At 41.4% G+C, this 27,550-nt stretch overlaps 1 protein-coding gene across 1 annotated transcript in view; it reads right to left on the reverse strand.

Moving 5' to 3' along the window:
• The window catches only part of LOC139646544 (collagen type XIX alpha 1 chain), a 101,159-nt gene that overhangs the window by 19,380 nt on the left and 54,229 nt on the right, over positions 1-27,550 (reverse strand). Inside the window, exons 13-32 of the mRNA XM_071522443.1 lie at positions 23,648-23,692; positions 21,877-21,912; positions 17,394-17,456; positions 17,275-17,319; positions 16,018-16,050; positions 11,962-12,000; positions 11,745-11,789; positions 10,736-10,771; positions 9,202-9,255; positions 8,675-8,728; positions 7,738-7,818; positions 5,969-6,010; positions 5,271-5,348; positions 4,843-4,878; positions 4,596-4,649; positions 4,263-4,316; positions 3,477-3,518; positions 1,024-1,128; positions 809-862; positions 283-336 (exon numbers count right to left, since the gene is read on the reverse strand). Coding sequence (XP_071378544.1) covers positions 283-336; positions 809-862; positions 1,024-1,128; positions 3,477-3,518; positions 4,263-4,316; positions 4,596-4,649; positions 4,843-4,878; positions 5,271-5,348; positions 5,969-6,010; positions 7,738-7,818; positions 8,675-8,728; positions 9,202-9,255; positions 10,736-10,771; positions 11,745-11,789; positions 11,962-12,000; positions 16,018-16,050; positions 17,275-17,319; positions 17,394-17,456; positions 21,877-21,912; positions 23,648-23,692 — 1,050 coding nt within the window. The remainder of the gene's footprint in view (positions 1-282; positions 337-808; positions 863-1,023; positions 1,129-3,476; positions 3,519-4,262; positions 4,317-4,595; positions 4,650-4,842; positions 4,879-5,270; positions 5,349-5,968; positions 6,011-7,737; positions 7,819-8,674; positions 8,729-9,201; positions 9,256-10,735; positions 10,772-11,744; positions 11,790-11,961; positions 12,001-16,017; positions 16,051-17,274; positions 17,320-17,393; positions 17,457-21,876; positions 21,913-23,647; positions 23,693-27,550) is intronic.

Below are 27,550 nucleotides of genomic sequence, written 5' to 3' on the forward strand. Positions count from 1 at the left end.
AGTGCACACAGGCAGCATGGACTACATTCTCTGAGAAACAGCACCTCAGAGAGTGCAAAGGATGGAGCATAGTGCACATGCAGGATCGAGGATAGCTTTTGATAGCTTCTTTTGAAAATAGACAATTAGTGTAGACAGGGTGCAGGTTGAGGCAGGTATTACAATATATTTAGATTCTTTTGAAAATCTACCTCTACATGTTAATATCCTGAGTAACTTCCTGATGGTAACATAAATAATTGATTCATTTGTTTAGTTTACCGCAAACCTTTTTTTCCTCACCTCATCTCCTTTATCTCCTGTAGGGCCTGGGAACCCTCTCTCTCCTTTTACTCCCTGTAGGACGGCAGACCAGTGAGGGAAGGGAAGTTAATGTTTTCCACCATACATGAAAAAACCTAAAATTAAAGGCTGAGGTCTGTAAACTTCATAATGTCTGTTCACCTCTTACAGCATAGGACTTGGAATTGCCTAGCCTATTTCACCGTGGTACAACACTGTATCCATAGCAACAACTTCTGCAGCCAGCACATAAGAGTGTATGGAATAATATGAGCTGTAGAGGAGCTAGCTAGGCTTCCAAGGATAATCCAAAATGTGATTTCTGAAAAGTGTTTGTCAATTTTTACGGGGGATATAAGAGATTAAACAGTAGCTTCACTAAACAATATTATAGAACAAGGCGATCATGTGTGCAGTTACTTTTGGCATGCTGAGAGGTGTGATAATTCATTAATATTCACAAAAATTACACTAACCACAGTAATGTTATATAATGTTGGGTATATGTATGCCTGGTATTGTCTACCTTTGGGCCTTCTTTCCCAGGGTTACCGATAGGGCCTCTCACACCTTGATCCCCCTGTTTAGGACAGAAGCATATGTCCACACACACACACACACACACACACACACAGCATTTGATATGCCACCCCCATTAGCAATGAAAAGTGTCACGGTCAGATAAGCATGTTGGCAATGTCAGTTCCAAATTGGAGTGACATGCTGGTGAGTGAGTCCTACCTTCTCTCCCTCCCTGCCCTCCACTCCGGGCGCTCCGGGGGACCCCTTCTCCCCCTTCTGCCCAGGCAGGCCTGGGACTCTTGTGTGGCATACACTGCAGGCGTTCTGCCAGTGCAGGGAAGGCAGGAAGCAAAAGTGGTGGCACAGATAAGATTTCATCAAGATGAGTTGGTGCACTGCATTTGCGCCCTTTATTATTTCACATCCCCTGGGTGGAGGACAAGACCCCAACTGACACAAAATGTTCTCTAAATGTCTGCAAAGCAGAAATAATGTGGCCCCACCAAGAGTGTCTCTCATCTAGGTGAGCGGTGATCTTTGTCAAACTCATTGACTGTGACATTTAGGTGAGAATCTTAAATATCATTGTCCTCTATCCAGTCTAGATATAGGCACTGCACCTTACAGAAAGAGGTAAGGGCTCTAACTTGGGGAAAAGTATAATGCACAGCATAAAACTAGAGACAGAGTCTGAAATACAAAATGGAAATTTATACAGCCTTGTTATCTACTCATCTGCCAAGATACAAGGAAATAATTTAAATAAAGCAAAATAATGAATGATTGTTAATACTGGGTTTACTAATGGAAAGTAAAAAAGAACAATGCCCGAGTTTAGTCCATTTTTTTGTAGGTTTCATCAAGGTACTGAAAGTATCAATTAGAGTGCCCATTAACTGACTCTGATGAGGGCTGTAAACTACAGCAGAATCTAATGGAACATTTAATGGACAAAAGAAGGGGTGACAGTCGAGGCAGGGGTGACAGAAATTAGCAAAATTATAAGACCACTGGCATCAGTGGCATTTAAACTCTCTATCAACAATTAGTAATGTGAAGGCATTGTATGTATTGTCAGATTTGAAAGTGCACAAAGTCTTCAAACAAAAAGCATCAATTTAGCTAAGTGCTCTCCTGCAGATAACAATATGGTGTAAAATGACACATATGTGCCAAATAACGGGAAACACAACAAATCTCTAATTTTGGAGGGTTGTCATTCACTGTAACATACTGGCTTATGTGAAATTTGCCCATTATGAAAGGCCACAGGGAACAGACACAAAATAGAAACTTTTGCCATTGAACTGTCTTTCATTTGTCTGACGGCATAAAATAAATATACACTGTATAGGTATTTGGTCTTTTCTCTCAGAACTCTGAGAAAAAAGTCAGAATTCTGAGTTTAAAAGTCAGAATTCTGACTTTTTTCTCCATCCATCTATGGAGATTATATTAATCAATTTTTGTAATAGCAGAAGTGAGTGGTTAAATACTCAAAATGCTTTACATGTTCCAAACAACCTTGATGCATACCAGGTTTCATAGTGATTGTTCAAACCCACTTTCAGCTATAAGACAATATGTTACAAGTCACGTTGTCCCACCAGATTTAGAAATATCAAATTCCTCCTATCAGTTCATTTAAACATGCCAACACAAAGCCAACCGGCTTGAATATATTATATATCAAGTTAATGGTAGTTGGGCATGCTATCATGGAGTTATAGTCAGTTTTGTAATGGAGATTAAGCAGGTAACTGACTGGGCTGGTTTATAAAATATTTGTGTATCTCTAAGGTTGTGTAGCATGTTTAATGACTATAGGACAAACAGTATGGGCGACATAGCCAAATTTTCAAAATTTTGCATTTAATTATTGCTGGCCCATTCAGGCCCACTGGTGTCACACTGAATCTGAATGAGGAAAGTCATCCTCAACCATACTGTTATGTCTCTAGCATGCAGCGTCCTACAGTGAAGAGAGAAAAAATAAACTTCCAAATAAAATGATATAGACAAACCAAACTAGGGATGATTTTTGTGTGTTGGCAACAAAACACATGGCAACAACACATGGCAACACATGGCAACAAAGTGAAAATAAATTTGATGAATTCTTTATGACTCCTCACATGGTGGATGCAAAAGTTTCACACAGCAAAAACTAATCTAAAACTAACTAGACCTGTCTGTCCACAGATGATGGTGAGTCTGATGGGGCATCTTCTGATTATCTTTGCATTAAAATGTTTTTGCACTCATATTCACATTACATTGGCGTGATATACCTTTTATCTTCCCATTCCATCAATGCATAAGAAAGCTGCTATGAAGACTTAGAATATTACAAATGTACTATTAAAAAATGTTGTCATATGATATGACAACATGCTATGTGCTGTGTGCACCCCTGACAAACAAGTGATACTGCAACTCTTGTGAAAGATTATTCCAGTCTTTTCTACAGACAGTTCTCCCAATCATCCTGATGGAGGCACTCAAGGGCTTTTACTTTCTCTATACACCAATGGCATCCATTTATATTAGTACTGTATGTCCCTTAGAAATAAACAGACATTGCTCATTGTATTAATAGTAAATCAAGCACATCTTTGCATGTTATTGTTTCTCAAATGCTCACATTGTCATAACTATGAGGGGAAAAGTACCTTGAGCAAAGCACTCATGTCTCCAACAATTGGCAAGGCAGTCTGTCAAAAAGAAAAAAAAATATCCATGAAGCATGGTCACAGACATAATTTCATCTTGAATAAATCTGAAATTTTTCATTAATATGTTGCTTTTGTAACAACTGCATCTTGTAAATTGCACAATATCAGCTTATGACACCATCTCATATGCTTTTAAAGGATAAGTGAAAAGTTTTTAATACATTTTAGTTCAGTAACTCAAATGTCAACCTCCCAGGAGGTGAGAAAAAAATAATTTTGAATAGCAGCCTGAGTATTTTTGAAAATATAAAATGGGATGTAAATGGGTATCATGGGTCCTTGCAGCACATTAAGCACAGCGTAAACATTCAATTCATGTAAACAGGTTAAAAATGCTAAATTTATAAGGCTTTTATGCAACAGCAGCAGCACGGCTATCAGAACTAAATGGTGGCGCTTACACGCACTTTTGAAAGACAAGGTTTTGATGTGTGTGTGTGTGTGTGTGTATGTGAGTATATGTGTGGGCGCACACATGTGTAGTTGACTGTACCAGGATGTCTAACATGTGCTAACAAGAGGGTGCAGCCAATTTGTCACAAACTGAAACACTTTTCCTGAAAGCAGTGTTGGTTAGCGAACAGCAGAACAGTAGGAGTGCCTGATAAATATCCCTAACTCATGTGCTGCAATCTGCACAGTGACTTTGATTTTGAGGTGAACTCAGTAGTTGACAGCACCACTGATGTGCGGTGATGGGGAAGTTCTGAGCTGCTTACTTACTCGTTCACCCGGGGGTCCAGGAGGGCCTGGGGGGCCCGCTCTACCGGGGGAGCCCTTTAATTGAGACAAAATAGGAGTTATCAATACCCCCAGCTACGACATCCAGGAGACATGCAACGCTGCAATTCTTAGCCTCTGCTTTTACACCCATCTCTGTTGGTGGGGATTTGTGTCCAGGAGCTGTGACACATCGTACTTGTTCATGCACAGTGGGTAGCTGACATTCTTTTATGCTGTAGGCCGTCTTTTATCTGCTGATGTGTGTGTGTGTGTGTGTCTCCCACTAAGAGAGAGGGCGTGAGGCGGAGTAGAAGGAAGACTGAGCTCACTCACCTCTCGTCCTGGAGCTCCAGCAGGGCCAGATAAACCCGGGGGTCCGCGAGGGCCCTAAGAAATGCCCAGATACTCTAATGAGTTTGACGATAATATTCAGCACAGCTATCTGTAGATGCTGCCCAGCATTTTGTGTAATGAAAAGTAATTGCACACTAGCCACAACATCAAAGAACTGGAAATCACTTGAAAATGAACTTGAACATTTTGTTTGTGTGTTGTGGATCCAGGGAATTCTTCCACAGACCTCAATTCCTGGCTTTCCTGAAGGTCCCACGGGGCCCTAAGAACACATCACACATCTTGTTAACACCATCTGCCCTCTAGCACCCAGGATCCAATAAAGGAATTGTGTTAGACACCTCTTGCTCTATTGATTCCCTGTTTCCAACAATCCTGTATTTAAAAAAAAAACAAAGCAAACTCACCCACACTTAAATCTGTGAGGTTCAAACTAGCAGCACTGAGCATATATGATGAAGAGCAGAGCATAACAGGGCAGCACTTCACAGCACTGACCTGCTTTTCCCATCTAACAGTATATTTAATGAACTATGATATTGGATCTCTTTTTTTGAGTGCCTGGAGACGAGACTCAGAATTAAAAGATTTGACGGTTCAACCTAAATGATGAATGTGGGAAACACAGAGCGATCGATACAACAGCGCACTCACAGGGGGGCCTATGACACCCTCTCCAGGCTCGCCTTTTTCACCGTGGTCTCCTGGCAGTCCTGGGACTCCTCTCTCACCCTGACAAAAAAAAAGAACACAAAGAAACAGTCAGAGGGGTTCTGATGATACCAGTGAACCCATTGAAGGAGAGCTCATGGAGAGCTACCGCGCTGCATGATCATTAAGTATTTAGACTATGCCGGAACTCATTTTCTCTTTATGTTTCGCCTTAAGTAGCTTCAAGGATAGGAAATACAACTCTATATTCTAGGTCAATGGCACGCACATATTCTTTATATTCTTTATCCATTTCATTTAAACTATTGCATGTCTTGTACTGAGTTACACAGTATATTCAAATCTAAGAGACCATTTTTTTCATGGCAGTGCCATTACAGCAAGAATTGGGATATCTTAAGCACTTCCTTATCCAAACCTGCCACCTAGCATGGCATACTTCATATCATCAGAAAACACTAGAATCTCTACTTTCATTTACAGTTAAGTACCACACAGTAGTACAGCTTGGCTATTCAAATCATATTATAACGCCTATACCTGTACCTGCACAGGTACAGATTTTAAAGAGTTAAAGACGCTAAAGGTGAAGCATAGCCACAGTAAACAGTACTGATCTATCTGGAGAAGCTAAGATAGGATGTTTTGCATTGGTCCTGCTCCACAACAGAGGATCCTACCTTGGGCCCGCGAGCCCCTCTGGTTAGAGGCATCCCATCGCCCTGCAAAGCCACAGGAAAAAGAAGAGGGATTCACAGCCCATTCAGCAACAATTCACTTTGAGAGCCGAGGTGCAGCTCAAAACACTGTTCCACTGCTGGAATTTAAATTGGAATATTGAATCTCTATGAGCTACACCCCACAGTGCAAACAGTCTGAACACTGCGTTGCGTCGCAACTCATGTTCAATACTCTTTACAACATTTTTAATAGTTTCTATGTAGAGAGACAGACTGATAATGCCATACCACAGAGAAAAACCTTGATTGGGACTGAGGCTACTGTAAGCACTATTTACTGTACACTTCAGATGGGACATTGATTTCTGTGGTCAGCATGTATTAGTGTTACAAGTCCTACATTGCACAATGTAAATTAGCTGTTCCAAAGATGGATTTGAACTAACACAGCAGTTCTGAAGTTTTAGTGAGAAATGTACTAATTCCCCTGAACATAAAATAGAGTTTGGGAAACAAAGAAATTTGAGAAAACAAATGATGTGATCCTGTAACTCTTTGTTTATTTCTTTTGAAAAAAAATACTGCAGAGCTAATATGTTCCACTACAAATTATCCATTCGGCTCTCTAATGAAACAAAACCTTCACGCTAGTACTTCAGTGAGGAGACAGATTGCTAATCCTTGCAAATAATACAAGTCAAAGAAAACGAAGAGTAAATTGGTCATTATTCATTTAAAGGTAAAATCAATGAAGTGACATTAGCTACATGAGCAGGCTGACTCATTAAAGCAGCTTGAAGACACTGAGACTGTCTGCATCAGGTTCTCTGTTTATAGCTTTTTTCTTGCTTTGTCTTACATAAGAAAGACTATACAGTGTGTGGGAATCTCTTTTCTATTTAAGGCTTTGATCCATTTTTCCTCAACGCACCCACATGCAGAAGAAGACTCTTAAGTGTGTCACGGATTGCTTGGATCAATGGATGGACTTTCTTTGTCAGCTTTTTGACTACTTATCAACCAGAGTAGCCACTGGGCTGTTGTAAACAGCCGACACACACACACACTGCTCTCCTGTCCCAATCCTGCTCTCATTTTCACAGTGCTGGAGTACATTAAAGAGGTTTAAATACTTCTGCCTGACTGCAATCTTTCCCTTATTACTCTGTGCAACTGAACACATTACTCCGAGCTTGAGGAGTAGGTCTGCTGTCAAGCTTAATGTTTAGTTTAGCGTTTCCGCACACAAACAAACACGATTGTTTAAAGCCATGGAGTACTTGCTGGTGATTGAACAGTGCGAGCGCTGTCAACCAAGACTGCGGCCTTGGCTGCACACGCGCTGCCGTTTGGTGATGCTGTAATGAACACTTCTATATGCAAAGCCATGTCCATAAAAGAGAGTGCCTCAACAGCTATAAGCTCCAAAATGGGAGTGGATAGGTGATTACCCAGGCTGGGGTTATCCAATGGTGGATTACTTAATGGCATTGCATCTCCATAATGTCATGGCAGCTAGGCAGCTGGAGGAGGTGGTCTCTTTAGACTTGTCTGCTGCTGTCCCAGCTGTTTGCAGATGATCTACGCTCTATGAATTTGTATTGGATTTTGTGTGTGTGTATGTATGTGTGTGTTCCTGTCCAATAGTGGTTTTGACTCATGGTCTAATATTTTCTTGAGCACAGCTATCTGTGTATCCTGTGGCTCCAGGGCCAAAGCCAACAAGGTCAGATAAAGATGATTGTCTAAACTCTTAATCTGGTACCCACCATATATCCAGGTGCAGGCTCTCCAGGCTCACCCTTAGGTCCAGGTAATCCCTGGGGCCCTATCACTCCTCCAGAGTCCCCCTACAGACAGACAGACAGACAGACAGACAGTATTCAGGGGTTCCTGCACAGACACAAATGGCAGATTGGCTCTGCTGTCTCAGCAAAGTGAAGGGTGCGCTGGGTGACACACACGGGGCGGGGGGCAGGGAGGAGTCAGGAAGGTACAGCAGGGGCAGATGCCACTTACCCAGAGTTATTTCCCACATCAATAGGTGTAAACATTAAAAATTGTTTATTACACGGGGCAGCTTTTGTGACTACATGGACGCTTACAAATCCATCACCACGTCCCATACCAGGCTGTAGGCTGGGAATCTCTTCCCACTAGGCAGTAGACAAGGCTCAAATATATCACTAAAAATTGCCTCTTGTCATTAATATACTGTAAATCAAATGTTTACGATACTCTATCTCAAGAGGGAAATCTGCTTAGTTTTTATGTAACCCCCCTTAAAAAAACGAAACAAAAAAACCCAGAAGGATTAGAAATGTGGACGGATGTAGGAGGCTGAAGCATGTTTAGGTTTACTGTTGCAGCAGACTGACTCTAGTGGGTGGGGTGCCTTGAGTAAGGCTTCCCTTATTTTGACAAGTGCCAAAACCCCATCAAACAAGCATGTCAGCTGAGCATTTTTCTACTTTCAGCACAGTATTTGGAACAAGTCCTACTGCAACAACAAATTTGTGTACAAATAACAGAGTAGTCAGAGGCATCAAAAGATGAAAACACAACGTTACGTGATTGAAGATGGCATGCGGGGTTAGCAATCTGGAAAAGTGTCTTCACAAGTTGTCTAGCATGTTCAACCTGTGATACAACATCATAGCTGCACATTTTTCTCTGAGGTGAGAACTTGATTTGAAGTTTACCTACCTTTTCTCCTTTCAGGCCATCTCTCCCAGGCACCCCCGGCTCCCCTGACGAGGCCTGTAAATAGTGGTGAAAAGAGACACATCTATCACCGGGCCTTCATCTCCTCACACACATTTATCTCCTCCTCCTCACTGCTTCAGCGGGCTGCCGTGTTCCAACATAATTTCCCTTAGCCAGGATTTATGAAATGCCTCTTTTCCCTCCCTGCTTTTGAATAAAGACAGATGCTCATTACTGAAGCAGGTGTGGAGAACAGATTGGGCCTCTGCCTCCGTTCCTGGCATAAAGCGCTCAGATTTGCCTCTTTCCACTAATTAATTCTTACATTTGATTACTGATCGTCTGTGTAAAAATTCTGGACTTTTCTTCTTACTTCCTCTCTGTCTCTGCCTGTTGCAGTTTATCTACTTATCTCTCTCTTCCCTTCTGGCAGGCTGAATAGCGGAAATGGCAAGGTGACAGATAAGGCAATGAGAGGAGGGGAAGCTTGACATGCAGCTGAAGGCTACAGCAGTGTGTATACTTACTGCCTCGCCTGGGAGTCCTGGGAGTCCGATGGGGCCAGGTGGGCCTTGTTTCCCCTGGAAAAAAGCAAGTGAAAACAGATACTTTTGATTATTTGCTCCCTTTGTTTAGTGATCACAGTGAAAGAGCTTTCAATGTTAAAGCCCAGCCAACTTCACTGGAGGCTGACTTTCCAGAGTGTTTTTAAATAGCAGTCTCGGTTAAGTCCTGCCCCTGCAGCCACGGCCTTTTTAATAAACCATAGTTACTGTCAAGGCAGTTACTGTATGTTGAGGTGACATCATGCATGAGCAGCTGTAGGTCTACATGCACAGTTTATATGCATTCTCTTCTCCCACTCATTATTGTCCTTGCATACATGGATAAACTGAATGTTCCGCACATGACCATGGAAACTGAGCTTATGCTTAGTTAACTAATACTAGCGGAGAAAAGGAGTATATATGCCTCAGTGTCCTGGCTAATATCAGGATATCCAAGTGATCTTATTCGGGTTTCTCATAGGCCATAGGATACGTTATCCACATTATTATGAACGTGGTATGATATTTGCATGAATTTCAAAAGGATACTTCAGTCTTATTATTATCATTCAGTCTCCTGAATGATAATAATTTGCATACAATTCAGTGTGTTTAAATGCATTTGTAATAGATTAGCTATTCATATTCATCATATATTCATATTCATGGAACCAAAACCAGCTGAAGAAGCCAACAGCGAATTTGATAAGATGTTTACATGTCTGAGTATACTGGATATTGGCATATTCCAGCTGTTATATTTGGTTTTTCTAAAAAATGTATCCAAGATATTGTAAATGAGATTGGCACTTAAATGTGTCAACTCTTAATGGAATATATTTAAAAACCAAAATTGATATTAATGTGCAGGTCAACACACTCAATCTTATCCATGGTGAGTCACTGTTGTGGCTCTGACCCTTCTAGGTATTGTCTCACTCCCGTTTTCGTTCAACAGATTTTTAAACTGCTCCTTTTAACCTAAGTGGCACAGCGGACATGAGATGGGTATGAAAGAGCTCACCTCTGGTCCTTGATCTCCCTTTAGGCCTGGCAGCCCCATGCTTCCCTTTAACCCACCCAAAAAGCGGGTGGTAGAGAGAGAGAGAGAGAGAGAGAGAGAGAGAGAGACAACAGACTTTTGACTTGATGTTTTTGTTTTTTGAACAATTACACTAGAGCATGTACTGCTGAGTGGGGCCCTGCAGAAAATACAAGTTTTCTGTCTGAGTTCAAGGGAAATACAGCACAGAAAAGATATCCCCTGCCAAGGCTTCATACAGCTCTTACTGCAGGGTCTTTTTGTCAATAATGTCTTAGCATGAACAAAATGTATACTACCTTATTCTGACAACAGTGACACATACTACATTGCAGCAGGCTACATGCAGTGGTACACAATGGGTATCAGTTATGGACCAAGGAATGTGATTTTGTGAAGAATGGATGCGGATAACAAAGGAATATTATATCTGTGTACATCTTAAGTCTCTTCAGCCATCCAATAAGTTACCTTGAAGCCTTGCTGTCCTTGAGCTCCTTTCCCCCCCTGTACAAGGTAAAGGAGACAGACAACCATCATCCCCCAAGACATACAGTACTGTGCAAAAGTCTTAGGCACATGTAAAAAAAAACATCCGTAAAGTGAAGATGCTTTCAAAAATAATGAAATGAAAAGTTTCTAAATTACTAGAAAGAGCAGTCTACTGACACACTAATGCAGAAAACAAATAAATAAATCGGCAAAATCTAGGGTGCCTAAGACTTTTGCACAGTACTGTATAAAAGGAAAATACTCAGGTAAAGCATTCTACTTGCTGACTCCTATTGAGATTAAATGGGGAAAAAAACATTGTGGTCAAGGATCTTCACAACGTTCTCTTATATTATGTGCAGACTAAGAACAGTAGGGCACTTGAGTATTTCAAGTATTTCATTTTTCATGTTTGCTTCTGTGCTCTGACAATGTGGATCAAATCAAATGAGCAACTTTTTAAAGATGTAACCCTCTGAAATAACACATCATGCCCTGTGCCTTCATACCATGCACACTTACAATGCATGCTGAGTATTGCTTACTTTGGATGCCCGCCATGATTGAATACATCTTTTATTTGCAGATTCATATATTTATACATATAATTTGGTTTTCTTTTTTCATTTTGTCATATTAGAAGACAGTTTCTTGATGTCAATTTGATGGTCAATAGCTGCATCAGTGGCCTTTATAATCTGCCTGCCTCATGTACAGTAGATGCATCTGTTATGTGAGCTTCCAACAAAACTTGTACACCAATTTATTCTGCGCGCCACGTCTGCAGAGCACAGAGACCACATCAAGCTCTATTTGAACAGCAGGTGCCGTTCAATTGTTCTTGCTAAGTCAAATATCAACACTGCATTGGTTGCATTGGCAACATTTTTCATGCTGTGGTGTCAAATTTTGGGCGCAATGTTGTAAATCAGTGCTGAGTGTCTAAACATTGTCTGTAATAAGGAATAATAATGAGGAAGATAGTTACCTGATCTCCCATTTCTCCCTTCTGGCCCTTCTCCTTCATTTCATCCTCATACATGAGAGAAAAAAAGACCACTTTAAAATCTGATTCAGTTGCTGATATGCTTTAACGATTACTTGCATTCCCAAAGATTCTACAGCTGTGCCTTGAGTAAGATTTGAAGTACGACCACAGAAAAGAGAGAAGCATTTCAAGCTTTAAGATATAAACATGTGCTTACAGTTCCAGAGAGCTGTCTTAATCCGTGAGCTGTCATCACCTAGAAGCAATGAAAGAGACACAATGTTCTCCAAACCACCCACCAGTAATCTCACAAATAAAACTCAGCCTTTATGAGCAATTGATTGGTTTTCAAGGCAAAGCAGAACTAACAACTGCTTCTTGCAAACTCAAAAAGACACAAGCCTCACCTGACTTCCCTGTTACCAATCTGAACCTCAATTTGATTGGCAGAGACAAAAATAAATTGCTCTTTGAGATGGGATGTTTTTAGAAAAATAATAATAATCTATTTATATAACACGTTTTGAAAAGTTTAGAAATGGAGTACAAGGTCACTGGACCAGGGCGTTTAGTAACAAAATTGAATAAAATGGAAGGGGAAAGGTTGACAACCAGTTGAGGTAGACTGGTGCTTGGAACTACTGCAACTGAAGAGGAGAAACTTGCTGCCCACTGTAGACAGCATAACCCATATTAAACCAGAAATCATCATCAGAATCCAAAGCGTTCCTACAGAGCAACTTTCCTTCACAACATCCCCCTCAAATCAGAGGTTCCGATGTATTTAGGCCCCATGTATTACAAACTGAGCAAAGCAATCTAGATAGCAAATCTAATTTAATCTGTGTTGATCAGAACTAAATCTAAATTTCCCTAGCCTCCTTAAGTTAATTCTAAACACATGCAATTAAGCCAATGCAGTCTTAAGTGGATGTAGCCTAATGACAAGAGAAGCGAACTTGCAACTGCGGGGTCAAATCCTCATCCCAGCTGGGAAAATCTAGGTGGATGAAGTGAGCGAGAAGCAAGAAACAAGAACCCTCCTTCGTCAACTATGGTCAAAGTAACCTCAAGTAACTTGGCACTGAATCCTCAACTGTCCAAGTGGAGTGTTTAAATAATTAGCCCTCCTCCGACATGCAGCTACTTGTCAAAGCCGTTGCTGTCAACTGCCTAACAATGTCTCAGTGACATTAGTGTCTGTGACCAGATCACAGCTTTTCTCCATGTTCATCTCCTCTCAGCTTGATCCTATTGTGGGAAGAAACCGTTAGGCTCCAGCATTGAGAAAGTGAAATCTATTGTTACAAAGGCAAAATGAAAAAAATTAAACCTGCTGCAAACACACACGCACATGCACACACATGCACTCACACACACACACACACACACACACACACACACACACACACACACAAAACCATTTTTCTCAAGAGTGATGTAACACTGCATACTATAGCCTTTTACCATCAACACAACTTAACAGATTCAGTTTAATAGATTGTAAAATTCTATTCTAAAGCAATACTGTCAGCTATAAAAAAAAAAGGACTGTCTCAGAGCTAAAAAGAATGTTTTGCCACTTTAAGGGCGCTGAGGGAGTTGATGGCCATGCATGCCTATAAGCCCACTGCTCCTCCCCGGCACTAATAAACAGAGGCACAAGAAGGTTTATGAAGGGAGGGTAATGATCTGAACCCTCGCTTCTGCTGTGTAAGGGAAATCAATGCTTAACTGCCAAAATTATCTGCCATGGGAAAGCAGAGAGCACAGACAGCGAGACTGGTACTAAATATTCAAACAGCCTCATTTATCAAATGACTAATGTCGGCCACATTAATATGTGCTATAGCATACCTCTTCCATACCCTGGGTGGTCCACACCTCAGTACACAACAATGAACATAATTGAATATGTCAATTATGATAGAGCCTTCATTTCCCTCCCTCCAAGATCAATTGAAATGCAACGCTTTCAGTGTAATTTGGTGCAATTTCTGGGACCTAAAGAGAAAACTGTTCAAAAATAATTGCAAAGCAAGACTTTGCTGTTTAGAACAGCCATTAAAGTCGCCCACCATGATATCTGCTCTTTAAAGTAAGTGTACCTATTATTGGCTAGATAGAAACCAGTGAAACCAGTGGAGAGAGGGGTATATTTTTTCACCATATAATTAAGTTGCCTAATTTCCATAAGAATTGCCTGCTAACAAGCCACAAGGATGAGAATAAAAATGAGAGACATGAAGCTTTGTATTGAAGTTCAGGTCTGAAGCCTTCAGACACTCAATAGACTGTAGACCAGTAGAATCCCACTAGGACAGTCATCTAAATGAGGCTCTTCAGCCCATGACACATGGGCTCACAACTATGACATGACATGATGCATTTGTTACTTTTCTTTGTTCTTTTTCAGTGTGGGTATTCATGGTTACAGCATGTCATTGGAGTCATCGACGCCCCATTACAGATGTTTAATTAATTATTGTAATGTTTTATTGTCTCTAGACATTAAAATGGCTCAGCAGTGAGATCCAACATCCCAGAACCACCAACTCTACATTACTCTCAACACTGATCAGACCAGACTCAGGGTTTCACTGCTTATACAGTACCTGCTGCTTCACTGACAGCAGGACCTGTGTCTTTCCACACACATTCTGTCTCATTCTCTGATTTGCACCTATGTATGTATAAGTGCAATTTCTTGTTTAAAGATGAAACTTGATGACTTTGGCGACCCCTTGAGTCTCTTAGTGGTAGTGTTTTACGCCAGCGCAAAGAGACTCGCCACTCGTTCCCCCCTCTGCAGACTGCAGAGAGAAGACAAATCTGTATACAGAAGAGGTGATGTGAACTTGTTTCAATATAAACTGAATAATGGAACTGGAACGAATCTGTGTAAGGAGGCGAGTTATTTTTCCCACGGCACGAGACGTGTTCATCAGTCAGCCTCTCACTCTCATCTCTAGGGCTCCCAGCGACAACAAATATTTTTGCTGGTGAATATTTTAGTTACAACTAGACTGAATTAGCAAACCAGTTTTTCCTAGTTTCCGAGTTTAATTTTCTTTATGTTTGGGCAATGCTAACGAAACATTTTTGCAGGCTACTATGATGCTAAAACACAGCTAACTTACTGGAGCCTAGCTGTATAGTAGTGGATCTATTTTTCTTGACAATACATTGGTGAATGATGTGGTTATCCTGATTATTCCGTCTGTAGTAACTTAAACCACAGCAACAGTTGATGCTGCACACCTAGCTAGGTGCTGTGGGACTGGACAGCATCTGGACCAGTCTGTGTTTTTGTTTCCTGACAAACAAGCAGAGCAATTCAAAGTGAGTCCTCTTTCTATTTTAGTTGAGGCTCTATCTTTGTCTTGAAAGTTAGTCCCACAAGGGACAAATAGAATAAACAAATTGAAAGCAACACAGAATTAACCAATTTTCACAGTGATGGTCTCATTTTTCTCAAGTTAATTTGAGAATGATGTATTGAGGTAAAAATTCTACATGTAGGGACATTAATTAAGAGATTATAATAACACCAGTGAGTGCTGCCTAGCGCAACTGTGTTCACTTGATATTAGACACACAGCAAATCACAGTTTACAGCTTTCAGCGCCAATGCAAAGCATTTTATTTTGTATTTTGTCTATTGCTGTGAATTGCTGTATATTGCATATATTTTCTGCTGTGTACATTGTTTCAAAAATTACTTACTGGGAGCTTTCTGCCAATTATCAGTGAGATACTACCTGAAAAAAAAACCAAGGAAGCTCTTCCCTGGAGAATTTCAACACCACCTATCTCCACTGCCTCACAAGGTTGCACATGTTTCCTGCCCCTTATCGACATCGATCCGGTACATGTACAGAAAAACAATCTATCTAAAGATAGAACAAATCTGCAGCGTGTCAAAGAATGTCTGTCAAGTGGTTATGAGGGACGTGCCACCATGGAGGTGGAGGAGTGACAACAAAAGTAAAGACTGTGCTGTGCCCATGCTCTAACCCTCCTTTCACACTATAATTTGAACAGCTTAGTATACGGCTGCACAGAAATTATCATTTTCTTTGGTTTGTCAAGAAGAAAGAGGCGTTAACGTTACAATCTCTCCTTTTGTTGTTAGTCCTCCAACATGGTGGCACGTCCCTCAAAACCACTGGTAACCGCTCTCCATACACTCTCATGACAGCCTTGATGAAAACTCTTTATTTATTGACGCTGAATGACACAATGAGGTCTCTACCCAAAATATTGTACTTACAGGGCCGGGAGGACCTCTAGGGCCAACTTCACCCTAGAAAGAGAATATAAACACATTATTAATCACCACATATGATAGATAGATAGATAGATAGATAGATAGATAGATAGATAGATAGATAGATAGATAGACATTGAAGATACACAAATAAAAAATGAGGAGCAGAAAAATTTACTTCCACAAACAGCTTGAAAAACTTCTTTTGACGGGAGACTTGCCACAGATGACCTCAAACACATCAATAGGTTTTGGAGCAACAATAAAGGAGGCAATAACATGACCAGACTTCAGAGATACTACTGAAGACTGAAGTGATGTGAGGTGAGCCATGAGATAAGTGGGCCAAAAAAACAAACTGCAACTTCAAAAAACATACTGCAAAAGTACACATGAGAAATGAGTTACAGTGCTTGTCGTGTCCCTTTTGTATTACTTTCGCAAAACGACTCAAAAGACTTTTGCCAACAGGGCCAATTGGTCATCCATCAATTTGGTAATTTTGAAGATACGCTTGACTAAATATTTTTTCTTTGTTCCCTCAAATAAGTCAGAGTGATTTTCTGTTTCCGTGAGGAAAAGGTTAGGCTGGGTGACACAGCTGCCACCTTGGTTGGTTAAACAGATAAACTTAGTTAGTGGTTTGGCTTTTATAACACTATCATAGACTCTATGGTAATGTTATACAGTTTTATTACAGCTTTTTGAAGTAGCACAAAACTTACTTCAAAATCCTATCTGTATGCCATAGAGATATGGTTGGGAGGGGGGAGGGGGGGGCAGTTTGCCATGAGAGAGCCGTTTGAAGCTACTAGAAAATTCCACAGCAAATTATTACTCTGACAGTTATATGAAAGCGCACAAACGCAAAAGACACACACAATTAATTCCTTTGGAATAATGTTTCAATCATGCTTAAAAGAGCAAAGGATATCAACAATAAAACCCATGAAATAATCACCTGATGATTTCTTATTTTCTGCTAGATGATTTTAAAGGACCCATGGAGGATAAAGAGACTTGAAGGAGCTAACTAACTCAAAAGGCTTAGCCCCTGAATTCTAGAGCATCATACCAATTATACAGCCGGGCTGAGTGGACATGCTGTACCGAACACCACCACCTCTCCTCCTGCTTCTCTCACCTCTGTCTCTCTTTCTCACACACACACACACACACACACACACACACAGGCAGAGTCTCGGGGAGCACTAACGGAGGGAGTCATCATGTATGACATATGACATTGATGTGACTTACCTTCTGTCCTTTCATCCCGCTGGCCCTCTCGGCACCTGGCTGACCCTGTGGGAGGAGGCCTTGGTTAATGACTTTGTAGCGCGATGGCATTGTAAATGTCACTGCAGGAAAATACGTACAGGGTCTCCTCGCTCTCCTTTCTCCCCCTTCTCTCCCGGGACTCCAAACTCACCCTTCCCTCCCTGTGAACGGAGCAGAGCAGAGCGGAGCGCTGACAATGACTGACAGCACAGACAGGGGAAAAAGACAGAAAGCTCAGAAAGTGAAACTTAGGCAAGGGCAGCTGTTACGAATAAATAAACAGGAAAGCATACTGTGTCGTCGCAGAATCATACTACTTTGTAATTATAATAGAATAAATGCAGCGCTACTCAAGTCTCGGGGCTTTATGAGACTATGGGTATTATGTGAGTGTAGCAAGATAATGAAGGACTTAAGCCCCTGTTGCATTGCAGCACTTTTCCATACTAGGGCGATCAAGTTAAAATCATTCCCCTGTCTGCCAATAGATGGCACTTTATGACTGCAGGTGAGCTGTCCTTACAATATTTTTTAATAAGATTTCCTCCTCTCAGTAGTGTGGAGAATACTCTGAGTCAACATAACTGTAAAATAAATGTACTTGCACTTTGGTTAAGGACACACAGGTATACTGGGTCATATCACATTATAGCAGTGAAGGAGCCATTAGAAACATAGAGATATAACATGTAGGCAGGGGAACCTCTTACGTCCTTGTGGCCTTTGCAGAAGACTCATCACATACAGTCTCCACATTCATTTCAAGTCAACAAGCTGAGTTTTTATGACTGTGGGACTTCACTTGCAGTATAGGCTACCAGACTTTCCTTTTTTGTGCAGTTCCAAAAGCAGAATCGGACCATACAATTCGCTGATGCATTTGGACTGTGAGAAATGTCTTAGCCTGGTTCCAGACTCCTGAATTGCGTCCCACCCACTCTTCACCATGGTCTCGCATTTCCAGACATTTTCAATATAGCCCACCTGTTCCGGTTTTTTTTTTCATTTCTTCTCCAAACAGCAACACGCATAACAGAATCTCAAGACATAGATTGTTCATCAAAGAATATTGCTGTTTTCCATGACATGTGCCAAAACATGGGCAGGGAACGCTTCAGATACTCTGCGCTGAGATATTACGGTGTGTCTGTAGTGCAGTCTGAGAAGACAGGGAGACATCTGAGAAAGGTTGCAGAGTATTTACACACACTCCTTAGTGGCGCCTGGACTGCAACAGACAATAATTGCCATTCAGTTTCAGCTCCTCCCCTGTTCTTTCTACTCTCTAACAACAGCCGCTGTGATACCATTCGTTTAATGAGATATAGTCACTGTTTCCTCGTCCAAATTATGAGCTGTTATTAAGCCAGTAGACTGCTGCCATGTATGAACAGATGGATTGTCCTATTAATATTTTAGGTAGGGAGGAGGGACTGGTAGGAAAATTGACTTTGAGCATTAATCGAATCCTGTAAAGCTTTTTCAACCACAAGGGAACGCACCATTTTACCACCATAATCTCACCACTGAGAAAAATCAACTATATCATTGTTGTGCACTCCATCAATCATAACAGGGCAGAGACGTATTCCATAATGACAAACGAGACAGTTTACAGGACAATATCAGCGTTTTCTTTTTAACATGTGGATCATATGTCATTTCATAACTCTTTGATAGGAGTTAAAACCTCATACCATGTCTGACATGCTTTTCTATTTTTGACAGCCAATTTGCGCTGATTTATCACTGACAGAGGCATCAAGTGTATCAGACAATACATCTAAAAAGACCTTGAAGACGCATGAAAATCACATTTGATGAAAATTCCATACTAGCCCAAGGTGTTTATGAAAAGTTGAGCCATGTACTGGTATAGACTCTAGGAAGAGTGTTTTCTTGGTTGGAATAGAGATTAGCGATGTCCATGGAGTTTCCAGATGTCAAAGGTACATTTTCAGATACATTGAGATCATTCAAAGTCAAGTCATTAGCAGACAGTGGTGTGTAACAAGTTAATAAGTCTTTCAAATGAGATTAACTCAAGCACGGCTAGTATTTACTTAGATTATTGCTGTATTTATACAATGAGAGTGCTCAGCGGTGTGTAGGACAGGGAACTGGTCCACCTGTGGATGTCTGTGGGAGATATGTTGACTTTGAAGCACCTCTAGTCATCAAACTGCAATTAAGCCTGTCTGTGTCCCTCTCCGTCTCTCCATCAATATCTGCGGTGTTCTGTCAGAGCCGTTTGAGACTGTCAGTGGGAGATGCCGTTATGGAGATGTGATTCATGGGTGCACCGCCTTGCCTGCACATCATGCGCCTCGCAAACCATTTTTTACTTTAAAAAATTCACGCTCCGCTGACTGAGTGAGAGGGGGCTCGGCTCGTGCTCACAGATGTTACACAAGCTGCAGTTTAGTCTAACTCACGTCTGTTTTGTCCGAGCTAAAAAATGCACAGGGGGAGCCAGCGAGAGGTGGTGAGAATCCCTCAATTATTACTGCCCATGGAAATTGTTGCTTTCCATTCCTGTCAGAGGTTCGGTGATGTAGCTTCTCGTAGAAGTCACTTATCATGTTGGGTTCTGTAAACTCCTTCAAACGCATCGCTATGCTCATTTCATTATGGCAGTTTAAAATGGGAAGTGATACCCTGGGACATGAGAGAGTGTTCTTGTCATCCACGGTAAGCATGAATTCATAATGATAAAGCTGAGATCTATCCTTAATGTAGTTGCATGACTGATTCATGGCATGGGCAAGCCTGGCATGCACATTTAATGGAACCATTAAAGCAATGAAACAATGTTTCATACCTTAGCACCCCCCATATACTCCCAACGAACAACAGCATCAGTCTTTCAGCAAGTCCACTCTTAAGATGCACTCATAAATATGTGTTCTAGGCAGTTATTTAGCCATTATGGTGTGTGATTTCTCACTTCAAATGGCTTGCTTTGTTCTCCAGCTGCAAAACACTGACTTTACTATTTATGTGTCACCTGCAAGTGTCACTGGTGTCACTACACCAGTCAATTAGAATTTCATTTTCACTCTAAACTCTATTCAGTAAGGCAAGAGTGCAATAGCATGACAGTCAGCCTACAGTTCTGTTTACTTCTTTCACAAATTCTTGAGATAAAACAAAACCAATTGTTACACAATAATTATTGTAATTATTGTTATTGTTCTACAAGTATCTACAACAAGTATGTTCAACTAGTATCTGCTGCATTTAATCGTCCTTTTCCATCTTTGTATCCAAACTCTCCAGTCATTTACTTAACAAGAGGCATATGAAAGTAAGTACAGTGTAGTAGCAATAGGTTAACCACCATACTGGACCCATAATCTCACAGCTATTTTCCTCTCTGCCAGTTAAAGTCTGGAGTTTTATGGTTTCATTTTATGATTTGAGACTGATTCAAGTGAAAGACAATAAAGCTGCAACTCAGTAGCCAATTACAGAAAACTTTTTTCCATGCGTAAGTCAACTCAGGAAAACTTCATCAAGGTAACCTATATTTGTCATTTTATTCTTAAGTTTGACTTACTAGGACATGGCAATACCATGTCATTTTTCATCTAAGCAAAACCACCATCCGCCGTACCTCCACCTATGGTACACCTATTGCCATCCCATTTGTTTTCAGGTATAATCAGCGCGTCCTCACACAGATAACTTTCTTTTTCAAGGTTGGCCAGCCGACACTTCTCCTTCCTCTGGGCAGAGGGAGCAGGAGGAATACTGCGGCCTGAGCCGACACCACCGCAAACGACACACCTATACATCAAATGAACAGCTGCGGTCAAGAGGTTGTCCACTACACAATAGCTTTCACTCTCAGCATGATCACAAGTGGGCCACTGGAGGCTGTGTGCGAAGGTGGGGCGAGGGGTGGGGGTGGGTTTGTGAAGGAAGCAGCTTGCTACAGGGACAGTGGGAGGCCTAGTAGTGGTCCGTGTCTAAGAATTTCTTTACACCACATATCTCATGTGTCTCTGGTGAGCTACAGCACCCCTGGGCTTCATGAAAATGATTGCAGACCTTTTTGCAAAAGCACTGTATGTAATGGCCATCTGTCTGTTTTGAGTCTGAGCACTGAGTCACGCTGAGCCAGGCTGCAGGAGGTGTAGGGGAGATGAGGGCGGGGAAAGCTATTTAACTTGCACAGTAGATAGGCTACAATTGACTGAAAGGTGCCATTCCCAAGGAGGGAGAACTTTTCCTCTCTGCAAATACAAAAATGTCAGTCAAGGGCAGAGCGGGTTGAGGCTGTGGTCATAGACGTGTCTGTCTAGTCTGAGCTGAGTGAGATCCAGCAGTAAATCAGGCTACTTGGGACGAATACTTGCACATGGTGAATCTTTATACAGACAATGTTGTACAGGTGATAGAAATCCTACCCTATTTGGAGGACCACTACAATGAAAACTGTTCAGTCATCTTGACAATTCACCCTTGCTGGAAGTGTAGGTAAGGACCGGTAAATCAAACACTGAGGCAGCTGAGATCTACTTTAAATGCCACATGTCAGCGCTGTGTTTTGTGATGAATAACGTTTTTGCATGATACCTTGCCACTTTCTCCTTCAGAGGTTCCTGGGGGACCCTGCAATTACAGGAAATGAAAGAGAGTCTTTTCACACGGTGAAATGATAAAAGGCTGTTTCACACAAAAATGATGTTTGAAAAACAGCTATATGAACAAACACACGAACAGCAAAGTGCGTCAATGCTACTGTCATCACTCAAAATACTCTCTTTAATCCGATAGGTTTTCTAACCGTTATTTAATCAGGCAAGTTGAACTAGAACACATTTTTATTTACAGCAATGGCCTGTTTCAGTCTGCCAGGGGAGGGAAGGTCTCTCTCACACACACACACACACACACACACACACACACACACACACACACCTGGGAGATGCCTAGAACAACCGCAGCCTTCTACTGTTCTACTACTCTTCTCCAACCTTTAGGCTACTGCTGTCTCTCATAAAGACATTTCTGGCTACCTGCAGTCTATCGATTATCACCGAGTATGTCTTTATTGTGTGCCTTTCACAGACATTCGCGTCCCGGTGCAATGCTAATTTGACCTTGAAAAACAACTGCTACCCCCTCCACTGTAAACGCTGTCCTGCTGCCAATGGAAAAGAGAGAGTGATGCCCCGGTGTGTGTTTTGAATGGGTGATTTTGCCCCTGAGATCTACCTCAGCAAAACAGGTGACTCATAAATGCCAATTCCGGCGGACGGAGGCAAAGCTGGCACATGCTATAGGTATCATCGAGACACTGCCATTTAGAAATGTCACACCTTCTCCATCCCCTCTTTTTTCTCTCCAACGACTTTGTGTCCTACAACTTTATGAGTTATTAAGGATGCAGAGGATGCATTGAGTCATGCGGGAGAGGTTTAACAGTCACTAGCTCAATTATACCAAAGATAATTGAACCTATTGAGCATAACGGCGATAGAAGCAGAACAGGATCTTTGCGGAATTCTGGATGAAATAAAATAAGACAAACCCTATGTCTTGATCAGAAGTTTAATCAGGGCAACAGTGCATGAAAATAATTGGACACCAAAAGCATGCAGCCTTCTGATATAATATTGTTTCATGATGCCAACAAACTCCTGTTTGTCCTGATGTCAGAGCAGCTGAGAGTGTGACAGGCCATCTTCTGTAACGCATGATGGTGTTTGTGCTCTATAGTGTGTGGATCACCACACACACACAAGCAGTCTGTGGGATTGATTTAGACGCCTGGGGAAGAGTCTATATTTCAAGGAGTCAACAGGCCTTATAGCAAGACTTGTCCTACTCATCAATACAAGCATGCTCAGGTGCGATCTTCATACACACCCTGTGGTTTTGCTCTAATAATGTGGCCTGGTTACAGCAGGATGGGAGAAGATTTTTAACAGAATAATACTGCATAAGCATGAAATTAATGGACAAAGTTTGAATAGATGTCCCACAATGAAACATACTGCTAATGCAAGTACTGTCTGAGCGTAGCTTTCATCGTCAGTGGGTCTCATTTTCATTCAACACAGTAACAAATTTGGGTTGCAGACAAAGTTCAAGTGGTAAACTATTGATTATGGTAAGTGCTGAAGGACTGAATGAGATTTGTCTAGTGGCTTGTCTAGTAGCTTTGTGGATCTTTCTGTTGAATGAATGACCTTATTTCTATTACCTTAGAGAAAACAAATAGCGAAGGTGAAAAGTACACATGCAATATTTAATGTTTATTTGTGTGGTGAATGTGTGTGTGTGTGTGTGTACTGTAGGCGTGTGTGTGTGTGTGTGTACTTATGTGTGTTATAGCACTTACAGGTTGGCCTCTGGGTCCAGGCTCCCCAGTCTTTCCTCTCCGTCCCTACGTCAGAGAAAAAAAGATAAAGATGAGTGAGTGAAGAGGGGACAACAGGTGTGGATGGGCATACATGCTGCCAGCGATTAAGGCTAGACAGCAACTCCTGTCGCAGTCTCTAATTTGCTTTTAATTAACAACAAGAAAACAGCTTAATTGCTGCACCCTGTGTGGCCCACTACTCTTTGTTCCCTCCTCCAGTTTATTGCCTCCTACCCAGCTGTGTGAGTCCCTGGCCGCATCAATCAAACCAAGAGCAGATAGAGCAGCAAACAGGCCAAGCCAGTGTATGTGGTCCAGCATGCCAAAATGAGGTCAGAAGGAAGCAACCATTTTGAGCCATTTTGCTCGTTTCAGAGCTGAATTTTTTTGACGTTTAGTGAATTGCAAAAAGCTTTCGTGCTTGAAAATCAGGGAGTTTTGAAAAGCTGACATCTTAATGAGATGTAATGCTATCCGAACCAAACCAAAGTTGGTATAATTTACATCAAGAGGGTTTATGTCCTCATGAGAAAAGAGGATAAAGCTCTGTGGACATCCTATCATATAAACTGGCAGAGCATCACTGTGTCTGTGTTATGAGGAGGGCCTGGAATTAGCTGGCTTTCATACACACAAGACGGATGTAAAATCAACTCAATTAGGAGATGATAATACTCTGGCCAGTGTCAATTCACTGTACAGCAGTGCAATCAATGCTGGAAGTATGAGACAACACACACGTCTATAATACGCCTGAATACAATTACCTCTTTCTATTGTAAGTTTCATCTTCTGACACAACTGCTATATTGAGACGTGCAGTGCTTAATTTGTAAATGATGAGGTCCCGGAACACCAAGTGGTCGGTGTTCCCGCGAGTTGGTCTGGAGGGAAAAGGTTCCGGAACATATCAAGACAACAAGCGCATTGGAGGCACGGTGGTGCTCAGTACAGCCATGTAGCTTACTGTAGACCAACAGCCTAAACATTACTAAATGACTATATGACCTTAGAGCTCCGACTACTGGGGACCTATAACAATATTTGATTATTCCATAGGCTACATAATGCTCATTTTTACAAACCTGCCCTTCAAGTAGTAGACTAAAGACATAACGCCACTGTGCACAACATAAAAATGCCCACATAGGCTACTATGAGACATCCTAATCATACATAAAGGAAATTGCAATGGCTTCAACCATTTACCAGAGAAATTCTGGTTTGAGTAGTTACGCTTCAATATTCAATACAAATACTTTCATAGGATATCGATTTTGAATGTAGGAAACAATATCAGCAAATAATGCAATAAAATGTGTTGTGGTGCAGCTAGAAGTAGACCTAAATGCGACACTCAGCTGGACCCTGCTGGTTTTGAAATGCCCACAGTGATGTGGCTTACAGCCCTTCACGTCAACCAATTCTCATGTTATTACCAAATATTTCTGGACACTCAACATAACATGCGCAATTGCCCGCATATTTAACTAACTGTGGGACTTACAGGTCCGCACTCCGCAATTTCAGTTTTGCAGTCATCTATGCAAATATGAATTTTGATTGTCCCAGCAGAGACCTAATAGATTACAGAATATGCTAACATGTTTACAAAAAAAAAAGCAAATTCAACTTTTAGCCATGACACTGTCTGAAGTTTACCATAACATACTCTGCAGAGCAGCTCACTCATGTGTGAAGTGATTACTATGTGCTTGTTGTTACTTTCTAATAGGGTAATCACCTGTCTTCATATGGAAATGAGACAGTTAGGTTTTTGGAAGGGAGGGGAAAGGAGAGAAGAATCAACTATTGGGAGTATTACATGGCAGACAAAAAAAAACAATGTTTCATGCCACCAGGTGCCGGGTCCACGCAAATAGGTACCGGAATGCAGGTAGTCCAAAACCACGAGGTGCCGGATCCTGTTCCGGCAGGATCCAGCACAAATTAAGCACTGGAGACGTGATCTTCCTCTCCTACGTGTCAGTATGGCTGACACAAAAATGCTTCCTTCCTCCACGGAGTTAGTGGCTGTGAAGAGGATGGGATCACTGGCTGCTGGAAGAAATGCTGAGAATCACAAAGCAACGCCCCCGAATCTTTCCTCTGACACTCCATGTACATTGACTTTGATTAACTGGGTTGAATTCAACATGTACATCTGCCTTCAACAAAGAGGAAGGAAGGAGCTTCACTGAGAGCTATTGCTTTTAATCATCTGTTTGTGTGTGTATGTGTGTGTGTGTGTGCTTGTGTGCTGCGTGTTCCTGTGTTTGTACTTCACAGATTAGCCTACAGGATTATCAAAAGAGGGAAAGCCAAGGTACAGTAAATATTAACCTTAATAATGACACAATGGGGCCTATGTGTGCCTCCTCTCAGCGACTGTGTGTGTTCCCCTGTTCAATCACATGCTGTTTGATGTTCCATACACGGCTTTGGCCAATGTCTTTTGATCATCTGTGTTAATGAAGCTCTGAGGCTCTTTGGCACTCAGTTTGCGCTTCGATGTGAACATGAACGAGTGCTTCATCAAGAAGAGCTGTAAGGAGAAAATGTCAAATTTCATTGACATGTAGGAACAGCACGCTGAAACCATAAAAACCCTCTCACTTCAAATAATTGACATTATATTTCATAGGAATAAACACTTTGAAATGCAGTTGAGGTTGGTTACCTTTTGTGGCGGCAAAAGAGCACTCACTGTGGCAGCAAAACTATTCACTGAGGACTCATGGAATAGTGTGCTACATGCAGACTCAAAACAAATCATTTTTGTGTAAAAGGTCTATTTCTCACAAACAAAGACAGCTTTTCAGCGAGGGGGGGGTGGTGTTATTTTTTTTTCTTTCATTGATAATGAATATGCCAACACTGAATCAGTGCTACGTCTGCAAAAAAGATCAGACTGTTTGTTCTAGCCTTAGCCCCTGCTGTTGCCCTTTCTCCCCTGAACTCCACAACAAAAGCAGATTACACAGATAAGTAATTTAGCTAATGAATATTTCATACGCTATTATTCCAAGCAGGTGATGAATTATGCAGTTTTCTAAATTATTTCTCCACATCTGCCCTTAAAACTCTTTTAACTCTGAACTGCATACTAATTTTACGCCCATGTATTTGCATTTTATCATTAAAATAAATAGTGATACTCTGGATCAAGATGCTGAATGAGAAGTCAGACCATGTGATGATTTGAGGTTAACTCCACAGCATCTAACTTAGGCCTGAAGTATACTAGCACACTAAACCTACAAAATGGTTCTTAATAAGGTGGTATGATTTTGCTGAGAACCTATTTTTGTCTCATCTGCTGTTCATAATAAGAAGCATTAATAAAAGGGAAAAAAATGATAATCATTCAATCTTGGTTTACTGCCTCAATTACTTATACAATAGTCCCACTCTGGAGTTATATAAACTCAGTTATTGGTATAAACATGTCATCAGATGCCTAGAAAATTTAGTTTTTGCATCTTTCAGATCCCATATTCTCCCATGAAGGTTTACTCCAATGAGTTCTGACAATCATTTTCACAACAAAGCAATCTATTAAATGACTACACCAGGTGACCTTGAGGTTAGACAGGCAAATTTCTGTCCAGACGGCCTCTGGTTATACTGCCATCACCGACAAATCTGTTCATAGTGACAAGACAAAAATTGGTCCGGAGGACAGCTGTCATCACTGTTTACACTCAGTTGACTGCCCCCGCTGAAACACCTGCCAGTGACACACCGGGATACTGGAGCAGGATACTGCCTCTGGAGGGAGATACTGCCTCTGGAGGGAGATACTGCCTCTGGAGGGGGATACTGCCTCTGGAGGAGGATACTGCCTCTGGAGGGGGATACTGCCTCTGGAGGAGGATACTG

Source organism: Centroberyx affinis, unplaced genomic scaffold, assembly GCF_046629955.1.
Source record: "Centroberyx affinis isolate AG114_WGS23_722 - 3 ecotype Tasmania unplaced genomic scaffold, CSIRO-AGI_Caff_v1 ptg000987l_1, whole genome shotgun sequence".
Lineage (NCBI taxonomy): Eukaryota > Metazoa > Chordata > Actinopteri > Beryciformes > Berycidae > Centroberyx > Centroberyx affinis.